At 42.3% G+C, this 18,510-nt stretch overlaps 1 protein-coding gene across 1 annotated transcript in view; it reads left to right on the top strand.

Moving 5' to 3' along the window:
* Positions 1-18,510, top strand: part of RAB10 (RAB10, member RAS oncogene family) — a 49,909-nt gene that overhangs the window by 15,884 nt on the left and 15,515 nt on the right. The window contains exon 2 of the mRNA XM_005232042.4: positions 11,409-11,469. Within this exon, the coding sequence (XP_005232099.2) occupies positions 11,409-11,469 (61 nt within the window). The remainder of the gene's footprint in view (positions 1-11,408; positions 11,470-18,510) is intronic.

Below are 18,510 nucleotides of genomic sequence, written 5' to 3'. Positions count from 1 at the left end.
TTTGCTGAATCAAGGTTAGCAAAAATCCAGGTAAATGGATTGTTTGGATTTTGAGAATCTACTGCTTTCTTAAAAATAGGTGCTAGAATTAAATGAGTGGTTTATTAAAATAAACACCATCTCACTGGCAAAACCATCGTTAAATACAGGTTAAGAATCTTTAACTTAGCTTTACAGAGAGAGGGGTCTGTTCGTAATTACTTTTCTTGATACCTGCTCTGATACCTGATCTACAAATATACCAGTTTTCAGGATGTTTCAGGTACTGTGGATCCAGTCAAAGGTAAAGTTATTCCCCTGGTACATTCTATGAATGTTACCAGAAAAATAGTTCTGTGTAGCTGTTGCTATCGAGGTGTCATGGATTGAGGCTGGTGACCTCGAGATAAAGGAGTGACTGTTTACCCAAGTGATAGTTCACAAGGGTACTAAAAGTGAGTATGCAATGGGTTGTTCAGTGAATGGGTGACTAGTAGAGCATGTGAGGGATGGTCTTTGGGAAAAGAGAGGCTTTAGGTGGTAGTCTGGGGATGGGAGGATTGACACCAGTGACAGGATGTGTGGGAAGGAGTGGTGGAAAAAAATTTAACACTAATTACATCATCATTTGTGGCTGGTAGAATTGAATAATTAAATCACTTGTTTCTGTTACCATTGTCCTCCCCTGCCTTGCTCGATCAGAAATGGGCTCTCAAACAGGACACTTCATGGATGTTTTCTCTTGCTGAGTTGTAGGACTTTTAGATTACTAGAATTAACTAAGTGTATGCGTCCTAAGGTTTCATGTAAGGTATGTGTTAACTTTTAGATGCAACTTCTGGTGCTGTGTAAGTGCAGACCTGAAACCTTGCAGAGCAGGAAGAGTGAGTTCTTGTTGCCACTGTAGTTTGCACACTCTGCTAGGAAAGACTTACTGCAGAGAAGATGAAATGCTGAAACACAGGGATTCATTGACTTTGTGTTTTACTACAGTGTAAATCCCTAGTTTGCTCATATCTTGAGTACTTTGTTGTGCTCCCAGTCACTGAATGTCAAAAAATAATAGAATTAAAGGTTTAGTGGGGGGCAGAAAGGCAACCAATGGGCCATGTCAATGTCACCGGTTCTGTGATTCCCAGTACCCTCAGTGTTGGTCCTGGGGGGCTGCCACTGGCTCTCCCAGTAGCCTTTTCCAGGTGGTGGCTCTGGGAGCCCTCCAGCACTGCCTCGATTCATTTTCTGGGACCCCTTTGCTCTGACTGCTGAGCACTGGGCCTGGCGCTGGGCTGCTGTGTCTGAACAAGTTCTGTAGGTGCTCCCTACGCTACAACGGAATGGGAGACCTGAGTCATTGTAACTTCGGAGACTGGAAGGAAAATCTCTTGCTTAAGTTTGTCTCATGGATGATTACAGACTTTTTTGGGGGGGGGGGCGGGGTTGTAAGCATTTATTTTAGGTCTGACCAGTGTGGTAGTAGCCTTTAGTTAAAATAAATGGGAATCTACAGTGTGGCCTAATGTAACTCCCAAGTGTTGTCTGTCACCTGTGTGCAGGGGGTACCCTCCGTTATGTATAGCTTTGGTGTTCAGCAGTTCATACAGAGTTACCTTAGGCTAATGGCAGCAATCAAATTGTCTGGCACTGTGTATTCAGCTGGTGAGAGATACCTGATCGCTGCCTCTGTTCTCCATCCACCTCTGGCTGTGTTGTTTGATTACACTGCTTAGCTTAACTTTTTTGGAAGGCAACTTACAAGCTTCTTGCTGTGTTAAAATATGCAATTTTGTTTTTGCAGAGAAACTAACAGTACCTTGAAGGCAGAACAACACTCAGTCACTGACTGGTGGTTGCTACCTGGTACAGTTTTCTTCTTCTGTTTTTCCACTCCCACCCATTCCCCTCTGCTAACCAGAACAGGCAGGTTCAGAAATATATTGTTAGCTTTTGAAAAAAGTGCTATTAACGTATTAATTATTAAATCTGTTATTCATTTTCTTGCATATAGGTGCCTCATTTTTGCTTTGTCTTACAGCAGCGTTTGGTTGTAGTGGATAATGTCCCTTCAGCTTTTGGAGTTGCCTGCAGTAGTTGGTACACTTGCAGGCTTTAGTGTCAGGTTAAGAAGAATGAGACAAAAGGAAAAGCCTTATGGAGAGTGTAGCTTGCTCTATGCGTCAGTCTTGAGCTATTTTTATTGAAATGAAGATGATAAAATTGACTTGAGAGACAAAAGTAACTTGCCCTGGCTTTTTAAGAGGAGCAACTGCTACTGGGATTACAGCTGTGATTGTACTAGCCAGAACTTGCGTGTCTGTGTAGAGCTTTGTGTCTGGCCGTGCAACTCCTTCCTTTCACCCCGCTCTTCCCCAGCTCCCTGCCTGCGGGTGGAGAACATGGCATGTGCAAGCACTGGGGTAAACACGGAGGTATGTGCCTCTGACACAAGCTGCCGAAATAGCCTGGTCCTGAGACCTCCTGCCCACTGGGCTGTCTGCTGTGCTTTGCATCCTACGGTAGGTCAGCGTTGAGGTGCATGATCTGATGACAGCTCTCCAGGAGTGTTGCAGAAGAGGTTCGAGGGGTGCTGACACAAGAAGGGGTCCCTGAGGGCTCCTGTGATTTTTGTAGAACTTGCATTCAGTCATCTCGGTATTCACCTTGGCAAAGCAAGACGGGAGCTGTTTGTTTTACATGGAAGTTTGTGTTAATACTATTTTCTTCTATTTCTTCAAAGAATTCATTGCCTCATGTAAGTTTAAAAGAGGCTGGAGATAGGTCTGTGTTGTATGTATGTGTATACATACACAAAACAAAATCTGTAGGTAAGCATGCATGTGAAGTGAGCTTTCTCAAAAGAGGAAGACTAACTCTCTTACTTAGTTACTATCTTGTTTACCTGTCAGATTAAATGTATTTGAAAGCTGGAGAGGAGGGTAGATTCAGTACTGTAAAACCAAGAGGTTTGGAGCTGCCTTGATGACTCTACATGCTTCTACAAAGGCATGAGCGAAATTGGTATTGCCTGCTAGGTTTAAACTAAGCACTGCGTTGTTTGCGTTTTGGCAGACTGAAAAGCATTGATAGGCTTCTCATTTTGATTCTATCACTTGTTTTTTGTTGCTGGTCACACTTGTTGCCTTTCCCTTTTCCCAGTCTGTTCCTTCCCCGCTAGCTGACCGTGCTACACGTGATCAGGGCTAAAGACAAGGAAGAGTTCAAATGCAATGTCATCCCTCACTCCTGATGAATAAATGTCTTGTTAGAGAAAGAAGTTATGACCTAAAGTATCAGTTCCTTACCTGGACCTACAATTTCTCAGTTGTAAAAAAAGAAGCCAAGCAGTCCAGGTTTTCAGGGTTCCTCATTGTCTCAGTCTCTCTGATAATCTCATTCGGACTTGCGTTAGCGAGCAAGAGTTTTGAGACTTTGTCTAGTGACTCCTTTTATTATTTTATTACAATTTTCTCCAGAGAAGGAAAACTTCACAAAGAATTAAGTCACAGAGATCCAGCTGCTGGAGAACTTCATGTGAGGTGTAAGCCATAAGCAATAGGAGAGGATAAATGTGGGTTCCAGCTTTTTTTAGGTACCTGTTACAGAGGAGAGGCAGCACCAGTAGTTGAATGCCATGCTTTCTGCCAAAGGTAGCAAATCTGTATTTCAGAAATAATTACTATGACTGCAGAGGCTTGTCCTAGCTAGCCTAAAGCTTCCTGTTCCTTACAGTGTCAGCTGAATTTTGTGCTCTCTGATAAAACGTATGCTTTCACTCAAGCTGTCGCCAAAGGATGAGATGGTGAATAGCTTGAGCTTCTCTTCCAGAGCCATCTGAATAGTGATTTGTTTGCAGACTTGCAAAGTAGTCCTAAATACTCTTAGCAAAAAGTTGTGGCACTTTGTGATGGATGCCTGTTTGTTTCTTAATCTCTTATGGACAAGTGAAAGCATATATCCCAGGGAGCTGTAGAGGTGCTGCTCCTGCAGGCCCTGCAGCTGCCTCCCTGGCAGCTTTTGCTAAGAGTAAGAATTGCAGCCCATCTAGCACAGGGGAGAAGCCCTGCTGCGGGCAAGGTGAGGTGCTGCTTGGGAAAATGCAGGCCTTGGATTTCATAGAATCACAGAGTGGTTTGGGTGGGAAGGGAGCTCTAAAGGCCATGTAGTCCCACCTCCCTGCCACAGGCGGGGACATCTTCAACCACATCAGGTTGCTCAGAGCCCTGTCCAACCTGACCTTGAATGTTCCTAGGGATGGGGCACCAACCACCTCTCTGGGCAACCTGTGCCAGTGCCTCACCACCCTCGGTGTAATAAGTCTTCCTTGTATCTAGTCTGAATCTCCCCTCTTGTAGTTTAAAACAGTGAGCCCTTGTCCCATTGCTACAGGCCCTGCTAAAAAGTTTGACCCCATCTTTCTTGTAGTTCCCCTTCAAGTACTGAAAGGCCACAATAAGATATTTTCCTCTGAGGAATGAGAATTGAGGTGATTACCAAATAATCTAATCTGTAAGTTTGTCAGCTGTAAATTAACAGCTTTTAAGAAGTCCTTGCAGTATCCAAACAGACTTCAGTTTAAGTTTTGCTAAGAAGCAGGTTTGGTGGTTTGGGCTTTTTTCCAGTAAGATGAGGAGTAAAGGTTCTTTAAAACAGGTTCATATATGTTTGTGTGATCCATGCACACTTGTATGGGTCTGTAGAGTGGGATTCAATTGGTGCCAGTGTACCTAGGTACAAAATCATCACCTAATCTGGGGTTTGATATCGCTCCTCCAAAATACTTTTTGTCTGAGTCTTGAGCCTCGGAACACTTTTCACTCCAAGTGCAAAGCATTGTCTCACAAAGTTCAAGGTCCTGGTATTTGGCATGACACCTAGAAAATGCAGCAGTTAGACTTTTTGTGTTGAAGGTGTGAAGAAGGGAGAAAACTCTAGAAATCTAATTTATGTAAGACCTCTGAAAAGTGGTGTTGGCACTTAAAATGTTGAGTGTGGTTGGGAATGTTGTGTATTCATACTGTGCAGGTATGAATACCTTGTAGAATAAATATTTTGAAAAGCCCAAGTAGTAACTGAGATCATTAAGAGCTTAATTAAAACTAGAATTCTTGTCTCTTGCCTGATACACTTGTGTTGGGCTTTCTTTGGAAGGAGAAAGTATATTTACATCTGCAGCTTTCTTACAAAATATTTGATCTAACTACTTTGTTGATACCAAGTATAAGCAGACATTAACATTTGTTAAGATAACATTCTGAACTATTAAAGCTTGTTTCCAAGACTTACGGTGACTTTGGAGAGTTTATAATTCTGGACTTGATATATTGGGAAAGCTTGTTACTGGGAGGGCTTGGAGGAATCACCTTTTTATTACTGTTACGCTCTAGGCGTTAATAAACTTCATAAAGCAGTATCTGGCTTAGGAGTTCATTTTAGAAGTTATCTTCTGCATTAAGAGGTTAAGTTTGAAAGACAATATAATAAATCTGTCTTGAGAAACATGGGATCTCATGATCAAGTAGTTCTGTGTAAGAAAGACTAGACAAAGTGCTACAAAGGTCTCTGTCCCAAAGTGAATTTCAGAACTTTAAAAGCTTTCAGGTTTAGTTATTTTTGTGTTTTCCTGCTGTTGTTTAGTTTTCTTCTATTGCATTGTTACTTTTTAAAAAACATTTTAGGGCTGTTTATTGGGCCTTACTATAAGCTGTAAACATACCTGAAGGATAAAAATTTTTCTCTGGGTTTCTGTGATGGCGCTGGTGTGCTAACTATAGGTATGCTACAGGTTGTGTTCTTTGTACTAATGTGCCATAAATCATGAGGCTGTGTTCTTCCTTTCTTTGTGAATTTGAAAGTTGTTAATTCAGGGGAGGATAGCAGATAGTTTTCTCTCTGCCTAGTCAGCCACATTCTTTACTTAACACTGGAATTTCTAAAAATTTAGGCATAATTATAAGGTTTATATCCTTTTCTGCCTAGTAAAGCGTTTGTAAGAGCTCCACCTTGCTTTAGTTGTTTGAAATGGATTAGTGTGGGAGGTATTCAGGTACGCTTTCAAACCCTTGGAGAAAGTGCTGTAGCTCAGGCAGAGAACCTTGCTTTCTTCAGGATTATGGGCTGGCCAGAGAGTGGGCTGAGGGCAGCCCTGAGGAGAGGGACTTAGGGGTGCTGGTTGATGAGAAGCTCAGAATGACCCGGCACTGCGCTCAGCCCAGCAAGCCTACCGCACCCTGGGCTGCAGGCAGAGCAGCGTGGCCAGCAGGGCGAGGGAGGGGGCTCTGCCCCTCTGCTCTGCTCCCATGACACCCCCCTGCAGCGCTGCGTCCGGCTCTGGGGTCCCCAGCACAGGAGAGACACGGAGCTGCTGGAGCGGGGCCAGAGGAGGCCAGGGAGATGCTCAGGGGCTGGAGCAGCTCTGCTGTGGGGACAGGCTGGGAGAGCTGGGGTGGCTCAGCCTGGGGAGGAGAAGGCTGCGGGGAGACCTTAGAGCACCTGCCAGTGCCTAAAGGGGCCGGCAAGAAAGCTGGGGAGGGGCTTTGGGCAAGGGCAGGTGGCGATGGCACACGGGGGAATGGCTTTACATGAGAGAGGGGAGATGGAGATGAGAGATGAGGCAGAAATTCTTCCCTGTGAGGGCGGCGAGGCGCTGGCCCAGGCTGCCCAGAGCAGCTGTGGGTGCCCCATCCCTGGCAGGGCTCAAGGCCAGGCTGGACGGGGCTGGGGGCAGCCTGGGCCGGGGGGAGAGGGATGGTCTTTAAGGTGCCTTCCCACCCAACCCATTCTGTGACTACTGACCCTGGGAGGGGTGCAGGTGAAAGCAGCCATCCAGATGGCTCCCAGTGCTCATCAGAAAATTTGAATGTGGCCTGAATTCTGCTGTGTTAATCCAGGTGTTGATAGCTGAAGTGCAAGTACACTGCTAAAGGAAACAGTTGCTGCTGCGAGAGCCTGTACCACAAAGGTGGGCAGCTTGAGGATACAAGACTCGAATAGGAATTTGTGCACGTTTGCTTTTTTCCTGAGTTGAAAATACGTAGTGCTGTTAAAGGATATTTGCAAAGCAATTACTAAGAAATGAATTACAAAATGTGCTTATTTATATGCTGCTTACAGTTTGTGTTTGATGGTGATTGGACGTGCAGGTTGATTGTCAGGCTCCTAGCACTGCAGCATTGCCCCTCTCTTGCCCTACATTCTGCTTCCTACCACCCGGCATCCTCACTGAGCTGAATGGTGTCTTTGTTTGGAAAGAATGCAAACAAAATTTGTGCTGTCTGAAAAGGGCTAGCTCATCATTTGTAGCTCTGAAATGGACTGGAAAATAACTTTTTTTTTTCACTCCCTCCCTCTTGTACTGATAGCATTCTGTCTTTTACTTTTCAGGAATAGTTAGTTTGTGATTTAGCAACAGAAGAATAATCTTTACAAAACCTTGGCAGGGGCTTGACAAGGTGTAAAGTGATATATAACTTCAGATGCAGTGATTATGGATTTCAAACGTGCTGTTCTGCTGATACAGGTCGTGGGTATTCATTAATGTCTTTCATCTGAGAGCAATGGAAACGCAAAACCATTGAGTTCTGTATTCGCCAAGACATTCAGATATTTAAACTTACACAAATAAAACTGGAATGCTTGGTCGGGAGCTGTTGACAATAACCTTTGCTGATGTAGGGATGGAAGAGCTTGACTTTGCTGGCCTGATGGCAACTCTGACCTTCTAGCTTCTGAAACTCTGCTTAGTCTGTGTGCTTACAGTGACTAGGCAGAAGTGACTTTCAGTATTTGTGTAAGGGCAGATCTTGTCTGAACATACCATGAGATCAACTAATGGTTGTACTTGTTATGCCTTGATACTCCAAGACCAGTAACCTAAAGAATCCATAAATAGCTTCTGTCTTTTTTTAAAAGTTGTGGCTTCAGGTTTTGGTCAGACCTGGGCTCATATATTGCTGTAACCAGCTGGTAAAACACTTGAAATTGGCAGGAAACCCAGAAGTGAGCCAGAAGCTTGCCTGTAAGGAGACTTCATTGTTAAACTGTGTGAGCTATAGTGAAGAGTGACAAACATTTCCAAATTTTTATTTGAAAGTATGGAATTAAACATTAAGTGTTTAATAGACTGACAGTATACTTTCAGGTTTTTCAGTGAATTCCAGTTTGCCCTGTTGAAGTTGATGAGTATCTTATCAACACTTGAGGGAGTAATTTCATGCTGATCTTTAATTCATCAGTTCTGTCATTATCCTCCTGTGATGGTAATATGTCTGTTCTGCATGCCATTCAATTTTTATACCCGTTACCCTCTTCAACTCTTTCTTGAACTTAATGTTACTGGAAACTCCCCGTACCTGTAATCTGCTCTCTCTGAAGCCTTTGTGTTTTTGTCAGTGTAATGTCACCAGCAACTTCTTTAGAAAGACCTGGAGCTGAATGGTCATTATAGCGATGCAGAACTCTAGCTTTTCCAGTCTGTTAAAACTACTTTAAAAGTATTTAGAGGCAAATAGTCATTTCTATTTATAACAGTCTTTCTGTTACGAAGGCTGAACTAGTATTATATTGTAATTGGAATGGAAGCTGAGTAGAACATGGAATTAGAGATTTATTTTATCCCCAAATACTAGAGTTGGCTAAATCCCTCTCAGTGTAGAGAAGAGTTAATTTCCTTGGCTGGGTTAATAGCTTCCTTTATCTTAACGCTTAAAAAGTGTCTGTCAAACATCCTGCTTTATCTGGGCAGAACCTAAAAGTGTTGCTCTATAAAATACTTAAGATCTTTTGGCAGTTGCTGTGTTCATGTGTGTGATAGCGTTGCTGTGGAGCACTATATCATAGTAAACAACTTGGATAAATGCTACAAAATGTAGGGATCATTAAGTGTATGTGGGACAACTTTGTATGTTGGCTCTTAATCATTCAGTGCGTTTATTTTTCAAGCCACATACCTATGATAATAGCTATATTGATTCATAGATTTATCTTGAGTGAAGCACTGCTTTGGCGAACCGGAAACAAATGGGGCACTGACCTGAAACTGAGTTCTGAAGGCCCTAAGCTGACATCCTTGTGGGATGGCGATGAAGAATTAGTGGACAGCCTTAGCCTTTAGTCACTATACTGCTTTAAATCCTTAGAAATGGGGAATTTTGCCCCTTTACACTCCAGTTCACATTGATGAAATAGTTGGTAATGGCAGGAGGCTCTGTGAGGAGAGGCATTTGGTATTCATTTTCCTTTTTGGCCACGTATGTGGTACGTATCCATGTAGCAAGTCTGTCCCTGTTCCTGCCCCTGCATGACACAGGCTTGTGGGGGGGGGGATTCTTTCCCCTCCATCTAAAGTTGTCTAGCCTTTCCCAGAGAGGCTCTGGTATCCTGACTTCTCTGTGAAAAGATTTTACTTATTTAATATTTCAACAATAAAATGCAGTAGTATGGGCCATGTGTTGAGCTAAAAGGAGTTTAAAGCAGACTTCCCATGCAGACTTCTTACATAATAGTGTGTTTCATAAATTCTATTTAATCTTACTTGGTATGAAATGACCTTGTAGATTTAGGAGGGAAGTTTGTGATTGCAGTTGCTGCCTTTTTAAAAGTCTAAATATAAACAGGTTTTTGGAAAGCATGAAAAATGATCAGCAGTGTTTCTCTGATTTGAATTGAAAGTCAGAACTCTGGCATCTAATTACTGTCAGAGCATTTTGAGAAGATGGCTTGTAGTGTTCCTGCTCCTCTGTGCTAGTAATTCCTGCAGGCGGTTTTGGGAAGAGAAGGTTGAAACAAGACATGATCCTTGAGTCTCTTTTACTGTGGAGGAGCTGTGGGAGGAGGTCCTCATCCTGCCTTGTCTTGCATGGCATCTGCCTCTGAGCCCATCTCTTCTGGGGAAGAGTGGTTAGTGTGTACGACAGGGGTCCTCAAACTACGGCCTGCGGGCCAAATACGGCCCCCCAGGGTCCTCAATCCATCCCCCGGTATTTACAGAACCCCCCCGCCGGGGGCTGGGGAGGGAAACCACGCAGCTGCAGATGACTGCCTGCCACTTCATCCACGCGCCGGCCCCCTGGTTAAAAAGTTTGAGGACCCCTGCACTGCACAAGAGGTTTCACCAAGGTCTTACACATCGGTGTTGGTATTTCCCTGCCTTGGATGAAAATTTCTCACTAGGTGCCTGCAGGATGGTATTTGCTTATTCTCAGGTTGCCTCTCCATCAGATCATAATTACTCTGTGAAAGTGAAATGATAATCTCTCAGCCTGTGGTTTTTCTTCTTGGTCATCTGAAAACAGCTGCTCATTCACAGAAGAAATTCTTAGGCAACAGACATGTAATGGTGCATTTTGTACTGCTGACACCCATCCCTTGTTTTTATTCTGTCTTCAAGATTTTCAGTTTATTTTAATCGTCCTTTGTACAGTGCCTCTCGCTTTTGTAAGCAGTAGACTTCAAATAGAACAACTTGCCACACCAGAATTAATAATGAAAATACTAAATACTGGTTTTGGTATTGATCTCAGCTGATGATCTGTCTTCAGTTTGATAGTTTGTTCTTCCCGAAGTCTTCTCAGGACAGCTGTCCTTCATCTCCTCAGTCCCTGCAAGTCTTATCATTAAATTCCTTGCAATAGCATTTCAGCATTGCCACCTGTTACCATGCAGATTTTTGTATTGGCTGGTATTGAAAGTAAAAACCTTGCTCGTGCTCTGTCAAGATGGTCTCTGCTTACTCCGAGTTTTGAGAGCGTCAGCTATGCGCGTCTTTCAAGTCCTGACTTTGCTTGTACCGCATCAAGGGCTGGAGTCAGGGCTGGACTGGGACAAAGAGACCTTTGCTGATAACTTGCCTTTTATTGCTAATTAAAAGCTTCATGTTTCTTCAATAACGTAAGCAGAAGGGTTTAAGCTTGAGGTTGGCTGTCTGTAAACCATGCACATGTGTGTTGAGCTCAAGACAATTTAGGGCTTCTACTTGTTACATTGGTGTAAAAAGCAAGAGGACTATTTTTAATAGATGGGAGTGTTGTCACCTCTTCCTGGTGTAGGCTTTCGCACAGACTCCTTTGAGTTATGTACTCAAACTTGAAAATTTCTTACTTTTGGAAGTTCTCCAGAAAAATTTTTGCAAAATATTGGTATTTTTTCATTCCTAAAAATAAGCAAGAAACCTAGAAGCTTTTATAAGCCATATCATCTTAACAGTGCCACCTGATGGTGTCCATTGACTGACTGTACACCCTCTGGGGCCCTGCTGGTGTTGGTCGGCATGCTCCTCTCGCATTCCAGCTTACTCAGATGTCCTTGGTTTACCTGACAATTTGTTAAAAGAATAAAAAAAAAAAAGCTGCTGTTGTGTCTGCAGCCTTTCTAAGATGATGTGGATTTTTTTTTTTAAATAAATCCTAATTATTTATTTATGTGTCTGTTTATTTTAGGGATAGACTTCAAGATCAAAACTGTTGAATTACAAGGAAAGAAGATCAAGCTACAGATATGGTGAGTAATACACCCAAGAAGCCATGGGGTGGCATCCTTCTGGATGGCTTCTTTCGGAAGCAGGTTTTCATTACAAGAGTTTACTCTTTCTGAGATTACCTTCAGGTATCCAATTTTGTAACGATGTGGTATATTTTCAGTAGTGGTAAAGCTCCATGTGTATTCTCCTAAACTATTTATAAGAAATAGGGAAGGGATCTGTGTGTTGTGTTTAGAACCATTGTTACTGGCTGCTCCTTTGGACAGACTGCTTGCAAATCACTTTTGGGAGGACAGGATCCTCGCAGTCCGTGATTTAGTGGGAAGTGTTTTAAAACTGGATTTTTATTTTTATTAATTAGGAGTTGCCTCGATTCTGTGACTATAAGTTGACTAGTAACCTTGGTTTGTGTCAGCAAGAAAGTGTAATCCACATCTGCACTTTTTTTATTATTTTATATGTAGTTTCTATTTTTCTGTGGTAAACTGGAGAGTTTTTCAGCTGGCTGAAAACGTGGCTGCTTTTCTGTAGGAAAGTAACATGAGGCAAAACTTAAACTTTTTCCTTTTAGTTTGCTTTGCATGTCTAACTAGAGATTTTTCTTCTGTTTTAATAGCTCTGTAACAATTCAGATCGGGAAAGCTAATGGCTTTTCATAGCCTGTATGTTTGTTTAGACTCCCTCCTCCACCAGGTACCCATATTACTGGTGCATTTTTCCAGCTTTACTGAAAGGTCAGAACTTGTAATTTTTTAGAACTTGAATTTTCCCATCTTGTCCTCAACTAATAAAAATATTTTATGGCTTGATAACATTGACACTTGTAGACACAGATGGATGGGTACTAGTTAGGGGAAGGCACAGGTCTTCCTCTCTGGGCAGTCATTTCAATACTGTAGGACCAGCTGAATGATTATCCTTTCTAACAAATGTGTTCTGAATCCATCTTGTTACCACCACTCTGAGCATGCACTTTGTCTCCTACTTGTTTCTCATTATTCCCAGTCCTGTAAGCACCTCCTTAGCAAAAGTTGGCCAACTTAGTTATTTTGTACCCTGCAAGGGAAAGAGTTATGAAGATGATTCTGTTGTATAAACTGCATAGCCAGTCGATAAGGGAAGCACTTGGATGATGAAGTATCTCAGTGGGCTGGAATGCTTCAGTGGGGAGCCACAAAGGGCAACTGTCTTCATAAGGGCAATGTTTTAGATGGAGCTCTCTGAGGAAGGATGGTATAGATCAACTGGGAACCGAAAGCAGAGCATTGAAAAGGAAGGAACTGAGAGCATTAGCTAAAGAGGCATTCAGGTGTAATGCAGCTTCATTGATTGACTTGCTGGGCAGCAAGTGAGTTCACCAGACTGTTAACATTTGGATTTTCAAACCAGATCAAACTAATTAATGTCTAACAATTGTTCTGTGTCTTTACCTCAGCAGGATGGGTGCTGTGAATGGTGTGGGATGGAAAGGTAGAATAACACATTGGAATGACTTAAAGGGAGTGTTAGATTAAACTTAGGAAAAAGTCACCATTAAGTGTAAAAACTGAATATATGGAGAACTGAGGATGTTTAATGTGTACGTAGACAAAGCAGCAAGCTGTAATGAAGCTGTATGTTGTGGGTTTTAGTGGCTTAGAGAAATTAAGAGGGCTCTGGGTGAGCTGAGTTTTATGAAATTGCAGAGTTACACAGCTGTTGCCTGAGTCTGCTTCTTGTTCCTGCCAATTTAAAATTTCATGTTTAGATGTTGGAAAGCAGAAAATGAAGTTCCTATGGCATGCGCTTTTGATACACACACACCACCACCACCACCCCCCCCCCAAAAAAAATCTAGCCTTTGTAGTTTCCAGATTTTCCTGTACAAGGAATTTTGCCCAACAGTGGTTTGGTGGCTAGAACAGTAGTGTCTTTTGAAGTTATTTTGTGCAATGCATCTATATTTAATCACTGCTTCCTGTATTTAAACTCGCCCTGTACTTCTAGGAGTTGTGTAACATTTCCAGAATTACACTTCACTCCCGCTGCAGCAGTTCAGTAAGCAAGGGATGCATTTAGTGGGACATTTCCCTTGTAAACCCGAGGCTGTTCTTGTAGCTTTTCTTGCATCCAGAGTACAGGTCATGCTTTTGTAACTGAAGTAAATGCACAGCAGCTAATGTAGCTGTATTAACAGTATGTGTCTTCCGAGTTATGGGTAGCATTTCCAGTGGGGGACATCTCCATACTTGATTAACCTGATCAGAAGATAACAGAAGACAGATGGTGAAGAGAGTACAGACTTTCAGTTAAGGACGGGAGATGAGACCCTTGGCATTTGTGTGCTTTCAGTTAGTGCTGCATTGCAGGCATGCTTGCAATTTATGGAGCATATCCACGCTCAGAATTTAGAGGAGGAATGGCCACTGTTTCATTTGTGGGTCTCCCCTCTATCCAAAAATGAATGTCCCGTGTGTGAGATTGTCTGTCAGTTTGCCCTGTGTCTTGTATGCACATGTGAGCTGCTGCTGGTCACTTACAGGGACTGGACACTGGGTGCAGTGACGTTGGCAAAATCCACGAGTGCAAGTCCAGCCATGGCTCTCCAAAGTGCCACCGTGTCTTTGTCCAGCCTTTTGTAATGCTGTTTTCTGGCTTCATAACGGTCCCTTTTATTGTTAGAAGCAAAGGCATTTTTGTCTTGTCATTGTTGCTGCTATCATTATTATTACTGGTGCTTATTCAGGTTGAAACCTCTTCCCCCTGCACGCCCCAGCCCCCACCTGGAAGTGACATTTAGCTGTTTGTGAAATGACAGGTGGTGACAGAAATGTGTACCATAGAGACCTTAGTATGTGTTAGCCATTTCCCAAATACGATGCAGTTTCTTACATAGTGTTGCTCAGTGTTTATGAAGGAGCTGTGTTCAGTGAGCCATCACTGGCAAAAGCGATGGCCAGACAAACCTGTCGCAGAATAAGGTTTCTACATCAGTGGGAGTGATTATTTGATTATGCAGCAGTTACTTACGTAGGTGAAGAGTGTATTTCTTTTCACATGCAAAAAGCAATAGAAATAAACTGTTCCTCAGTTTAAAATTACCATAGTGACTTGCCTCTTGCTGATCTGTATAATCCTTCATCACCCGCATATTAAATCTTTGTCATGCTATTGTCCCAGTATAGGAGTTGCTCTCTGGCTGGCTGCAAAGCTGTGTCGCAGTGTTTTACTGTGGCTAGTACTGGCTTTTGTACTCTTTGGGGGACAGGGGGAGGGAGGGGCGTGTGTGTACAGTCTCAATGGGCAGTTAGTTTTACAGAAAACAGAAAAAACCTGCACGTTCTAGTATAGCTCTGCTCCTATCTTACACAGTGGGGTAGCTACCCGCCTCTTTTCCGGGATATGGAAAATGAGTAGATGTGGCAGTATCTGTCATGCCTTGACTTCTAAAATAGATACATATATATATATATATATGAGTAAAGCAATAATTCAAAGGTCAGGTTGAGATAAACCTTGCCAGAGGTGAAAAGCAGCTTGATAGTTCATAGCAATTAAAAAGTGGGTTGCTGTTCGGCAAGGATCAAGCTGGAATTAAAGCATTTTCCTACTGCTCCAAATGTAAACGTGCCTGTTGCAAAATGGTGTTGAAATGGGGAGAGTGGAGGGTGGGACAAGGGAATGGAGAACGGTGGGACTGGGTAGCGAGTGGGACTATGTCTGTATTCAGGCAGCTTCTGGAGGATCCTCAGCTAGGCTGGGCAGAGCCTGGTGCGGTGCATGGGCTGCAAATGAGGAGGAGGATGCGACACGGCTCTTGAGACTGGTCTTCTGAAGGAATGAGCTTGTTCAGGGCAGATCCATCAGGAGGACTACTGGTATGTCAAATTCTGGGTGGAAGCGCAAAGAAGAATAAGAGAATCTTCTTGGTTAGGTTATGGTACTAGTTATTCAGAAAAATTGTTGATGTGACAGCATATGATGCAATGCCATATGGAAAAATCCAGTGGTGGGTTAGTACAGGATTTGGGAGGAGAAATAATTACGAAGGGTGGGACTTGGAAGAGTTGACACTGATTAATATGTTGAAAAATATTAATGTTTGATATATGAGCAGTAATGCTTATAGTACAGAGAGGGGAGGGGAAATAAAAGATCCAAGATGAGAGATTACTGCTCCAGGAAGAAATGGCGTTACTGTTGCAAAAGCAATGAAATGTTTTAGAAGTACACAGCAGTAGAGCTAAAAATTCAGCTATGAAGTGTGTAATATACGCTCCAGGAACTCAGAATCACTTTGAAATAGAAACAAAAAGGCTTAGGCATCCTGTAATATGCTAAACTTATTAACATTAATGCAACAATTGAAGAATTAAATGTGATTTTTCTGATACTGTGGGTGTGATCATCTCCAGAGGGCAGGGAAGTAAGCGTCACGGTCTAATCTAGTACACAATTTTGATTAGCATGCTCCAGAAAGAAAGTGGCAAGTAGGAAGATTAGAGGGATGTAATAACTATTTTAGGAAGAATGACTGGAAAGTTGAGGATTCTTCAGGATGTCAGAGAAGTGACCAAAGTGCATTTTTAAAATCATGAGTATACTGGAAAAGGTAGGTAGAGATTGATAGAACTCATTGCCTTTTCCAATACCAGAGTGTTTGTTCTAGCGTAAGTCTAGAAGGTGATGTGTAAAACACAAGGAAATTAAGTGAAGCTGTGAAACTCCTCATTGCAAGATGTTCTAATAGCTGCAGATATATGTGGGTTCGCAAGGGATTTCGTGAAGGAACAGTCTGTTTTGGACTGTGAAATACACAGATGTGATTTCTGGCTCCAGAAGTCCTTGAACTGCACAGAAGTGGAAGCTGCAAGAACTCTGGCCTGAGCAAGTGCATCTCTTACCATGCTTGGAGAATGTACAGAAGTCAGATCTAGGGGGGGGTTGTCCTGGTGAATTGAAGGGTGAAAGGAAATACTACTATCATCTAAAAAATACATAGTGATAGCAGACACAGAGGAGAGGGAAGGATGCTTTAAGCTCTAGGACAGTGGAAATTAAAGTTGCTGGAAATGCACCAGCAGGAGTGGGAGACTCTGGGAGAAGCTCTGGTTCAGTATAATGAAAACAAACTAGAGAAAGGGGAATGTGGAGGGACGAAAACCCAAATCAGCCAGGTATTTCGGAATGGAACTTGACAAATAAGAGGATCATGATCTGTCCTGTTCTGCTGTTGTGGGGCTTTTGTATGAAGAGTTGAGGCTTTATACGTTTTTTCATGGGGAACTCACAGTTGTTGATTCCTCACTTGTGAATTTTCTATTTACCGGTTTGCATGCAGATTCCTGGCATTGTGTCTGTGTGTGTTATCAAGCCAGAACAAGGATCTCTGATAGATTGAGGTGGATGACAGTAGGTACAAGTTAGCAAAGTGCTTGATTTCTTCTTGTGCCTGGGACAGGCTTGTTCACAGAATTGCTGCCCCAGGAGTGTCCGGGCAGGTTTGTTACAAGGCAGTGAGTTTCGTCATTAAGGCCAAAAAGTTGAGGTCCAAAAGGCTAGATTCTGAAGAGCTTCCAGAGCTGGGTAAGGCAAATGATCTGTTTCTTTTCAGTGGTGTACAAAATAATCACACTTAACAGTGTAGTATTAGTATGGAAAGAGTACAATGACAAAATTGCTTCTGTAGCAAACTGAAAAAAACAGTTAACTCTGAGATTCTAAGACATTGATTTTTTTCTTTTTTTTTTCTACTTAGCTGGTGCTCTGACCCTCCTGTCTTCACACAAAAAAAATTGCCAGCCTGTTTTCCTACGGTCTTCTTGACTGATTCCAAATTTTAGGAACAGCCTTACTTTTTTAGTATGCAGCTCTTACTTTATAGTCTGCTACACAGTTAGTATTTTGTATCAGTGTGTCTTTGGGAATGTTTTTACATGGCTAGAAAAGTGTCCTCAGAATGTTTTGTTCAGCAATGAGCTAATTGCAGAAATTATCATGTGACCTGGAACAGCTGTCCAGGTGAAAGAAGTGTGCAGCAGCATAGCTATCGGAAATAGCGACACGTGTGGAAATTCCTTGATACATGCAAGTTCTTGCATTTAGTAAGTATTGTGGTGAACAGCAAAAACTGCAGACAGCACCCTTGACTAGTATACCATCAGTCTCATGAATTTGTGCCATTACCCTAGGAATGTCTAAAAGTTAACTGTTGCTGCTGAGAACTTTTGAGACTATTCACCATATGCATGCGTCAAGATGGAAGAAACTCTTTTGTCATGCCAGTCAGTCTTCCTATAAACAATTAGATACTTCACTCATTTTTGCTTTGGTTTAGTTGGGTTTTTTTCCTGGCTGAATGTTTTTCAGAAAAGCTGAAACTTGCTAGTGCATGAAGTATCATACAGACGTTCCTTTTTGAAGGAACGTCTTCAACCCAGTCGCTAAAGCTTCCAGAGTGTGCCTGATGTCAGCAGTACAGTTGCAATGCCGTATTCTGCTGCATAGTTTTAAAAATACTATAAGAAGAAACAGTGGGACAGTAATAAAAGTCTTGGGATTATTTTGCTAGGAATTATTTGGTTTAATGCATTGAAGACTATTTTGAGCTATGGGGACTGGAAGGATCTTCACAGGTCATCAGATATAATCTCTTCTTGTTGCATCTGTCTGAATCTTTCATAAACAAAGCATAGTACATTTTAAGATTTCTTCAGTCTCTGCTCGGTCAACTGGAAAGCTGTCCCAGAAATTCCTTTCTGTGTTGGTTAAATCTCTAATATGATATAGCTTATGCATACTTTAATGTTGGCATGAGAATAACTTAAATAGATTTTTCACTTTCCTTGTGCTTCTCCTTTCCCTAGTCCCCAAGGATGACCTTCTTTGTCTTAATTTTGCAGCTAAACAGAGTTCTCCCAGTTTCTTCCTGTGCCGTAGGGCTTCGTTTTCCTTGGCTATCTTAATAGTCCTTGTCTACGTTTATTTTAGCTTGGAGAGTTAGCTAACTTGCACAGATATTTTTGCCTACATCAAGGATTTATTGCACACTCCTAGATTTGGAGCATATTCTTACATCCTAG

Source organism: Falco peregrinus, chromosome 7 (genome assembly GCF_023634155.1).
Source record: "Falco peregrinus isolate bFalPer1 chromosome 7, bFalPer1.pri, whole genome shotgun sequence".
Taxonomy (NCBI): Eukaryota; Metazoa; Chordata; class Aves; order Falconiformes; family Falconidae; genus Falco; species Falco peregrinus.
The sequence above is the reverse complement of the archived record's forward strand: the minus strand, read 5'-3'. Positions and strand labels throughout refer to the sequence as shown.